This window comes from Trypanosoma rangeli, assembly GCF_003719475.1.
Source record: "Trypanosoma rangeli strain AM80 chromosome Unknown Tra_15.4_contig_00951, whole genome shotgun sequence".
Classification (NCBI taxonomy): domain Eukaryota; phylum Euglenozoa; class Kinetoplastea; order Trypanosomatida; family Trypanosomatidae; genus Trypanosoma; species Trypanosoma rangeli.
In genome coordinates, this window is record NW_021706702.1 from 1 (window position 1) to 2,428 (window position 2,428).

Consider the following 2,428-nt stretch of genomic DNA (forward strand, 5'->3'; position numbering starts at 1 on the left):
GTTACTCGCGTCTGGGACCGTGGCAACAAGACGGGCGAGGTATGGAAACCAGTGATGCCGACGCTGCGTGAAATCGTTATTCTTTCTGACTGCCCGCAGAGCACCGAACTCGCAAAGCACGCTCTTTTCCTACCGCTGTACAGGGAGATGCGGTGGAAAAACCGACAGAAGCTTCACCATGTGATGCAGAAAACATTTCCCGCATCACTGTTTTGTAGCCCCAGTGCGCACTTCCAACAGCATGTGATGAACACACCCTCCCAACACGCCTACCACTCGACGGAGGTAGAGGCACTACTGCGGTCATGGAGGCAATCTTGTAAAGACGTGAACGCCTTTTTTGCAAATCCGCAGCCCCTTCTTCTTTGGGCGCTTGTGGGGCCTGTTCCTGGCTACTTGCTCTCAAAGCTCTGAAAGAGAGATAGAGATAGAGGAAGAACAGTGCTCTCTCGCGCTGCGGTGCATTTTTTTCTTTTCTTGTGCTTTGTTTCTGTTGTATACGATTAGTGCTGTGGCACCAATTAATTTATCTGCATGAGTTGATGTTGTTGTTTTTTGGCTTGATTTTCCGGCGCCTATCATTTTTGTTTATACGCCTCTGACTACTTCCACGTGGACGCACATCAACGCCAATTGCATGCGCGGAATCACACCAGGAAGGGAACCACCTCTTCAAGAATGACCGACCCAGTGCGCCGTGACCCGACGGAGTTTCTTCGCGTCCTCCGTCGCATGTCAAGAACGACGTCGTGGCAAAAGACACTGTTGTTTGCGTCAAAGGGGCGTATGGTTGGCTACCGGTTGACACGCGAGCATTACAACACCATCCTCTATTCTCAGTCTCTGTGGGGACGGGCACTGGAAATTGTGCGGGTGATTCGCGCAATGCAGGAGGATCGAGTTCAGCCCAATGGTGCGACGTATTATTACATTGTGAACGGCATGGCGAATGCGGACCATGGTTGGAATTATGATTTCAAAATCAATCATCGATTAGAAAAGATACAACACTGGCGCGTTGCCCTGGAGGCATTGAATGCGTGTGAGGAGAATGGCTTTGACTCCACAGACACCATGCATAATTCGGCGCTTATTACAATGGTGATACCTGGGTTTAATAAATGGAAAGAAGCGAGTCGTTTACTTGAAAAAATATTGCGTGAGGATCGGCGCATGCACCCGACAATGGTGAAATTTTACCATGACTGTCTTATTCGCAATATGCGACCACGCGAGGCGAGTCATCTCATCCGCCTAGCCGCAGAGCAGGGAGTACAGGGCTACGAGGACAAGTGGGAGGCAGATGTTTACAAGGGGCGACCGCATGACAGTGAATTTAAGGAAACATCGTCCGTTGAGAAACGGGCCCAAGACGTTGCCTACACCTTTGCAGCGCTGCAACTGCGTGGGGATCAAAAGCTTCCAGCGGAGGAACTGCAGGCATTGCTGGAAGAGGAGACTGTACGCAACATTGCAGCAGAGCGTTCTGTGCCAGTCCCGTACTCTGCCGGTTTACATCCAACGGAAATGAACAGTGTTTTCCGCCCCCGTGTGTACCGGCAGTTGTGGTACAAGTGGCAGCATATAGCCAACCGATACCGTCCTACAATGGCGTTGAAACGCCGTCAGTTGGCTCCGAGGGACTCTCCAACTGGAATTCCAGGCTTCAACCGCATCTAAGCCCAGATGTTTTGCTTTTTGAGATGTATTATTTCCCTACTTTACCCACATTTTCATTGTGGAATGTCGTATTTTTTGGGGGAAAATAAAGGATACAATTTAATTGGAAGAATCGTGTAAGGATGAAGAGATCAGTAAAATGTGTTTGGGGGCCCACCCGCCTTGTAAGGCCATTTGCGTGAACGGAACGAGAGGGAAGCGCGGGGCATGTTCATTTGCTATGTACTTTGTGCTGTGATCTATGGAGGTTCAGTTGCACGCAAAAGCCATAATGCTAATGACTTTCACAGAGAAATTTTGTTTGATGCAACTGCATCTCATGCTTCTCGAGAATGAAAGAAAGAGAGGAATTGGGGCAGGTGTGATATGTGATTGCGTTCCTCGGTTTGTTGCTGGCGATGGTCTGCTGAAGCCTGCAGCGCCCCCTCCATCGAAAACGGCGGAGAGTAAAAACGCGAACAGATAATTCTTTTGTCATATTGACTCTCTGTCATTGTTGCTGCTTGTGTTGGCCCCCTGATTTCCTTGCCTTTTTGTTTTTTGTTTTTCTTTGTCTGTGCGTGTTCCAGCAAGGTGATAGAAGGGGTGGGGGTGGGGAAGGAAACAACGCAGGCAGCAATGAGGCGCAGTCGTAGTAGCCTCAATGAGAAGAAGGATGCCTCGAAGGGGCAACGTTTGTCGTGGGCGGAGAAGGCACGTAAGAAACTGGAAGCTGAACGTCATCTTGACGACAAAGGCAAGAATGGTA

The 2,428-nt window shown here is 49.6% G+C and overlaps 2 protein-coding genes across 2 annotated transcripts; both read left to right on the forward strand.

Moving 5' to 3' along the window:
- On the forward strand, positions 1 to 414 carry TraAM80_10412 (uncharacterized protein; the record flags this gene model as incomplete). Its single annotated transcript, XM_029387031.1, has 1 exon — positions 1 to 414. A coding segment is annotated over one exon (414 nt), but the record flags the coding sequence as incomplete, so codon positions are not given.
- Positions 415 to 678: 264 nt separating this feature from the next.
- TraAM80_10413 (uncharacterized protein) lies at positions 679 to 1,680 on the forward strand (the record flags this gene model as incomplete). The annotated part of the gene is made up of 1 exon (XM_029387032.1): positions 679 to 1,680. One exon carries the CDS (start codon positions 679 to 681, stop codon positions 1,678 to 1,680), a length of 1,002 nt encoding a protein of 333 aa, XP_029233117.1.
- Between the last annotated feature and the right edge of the window lie 748 nt (positions 1,681 to 2,428).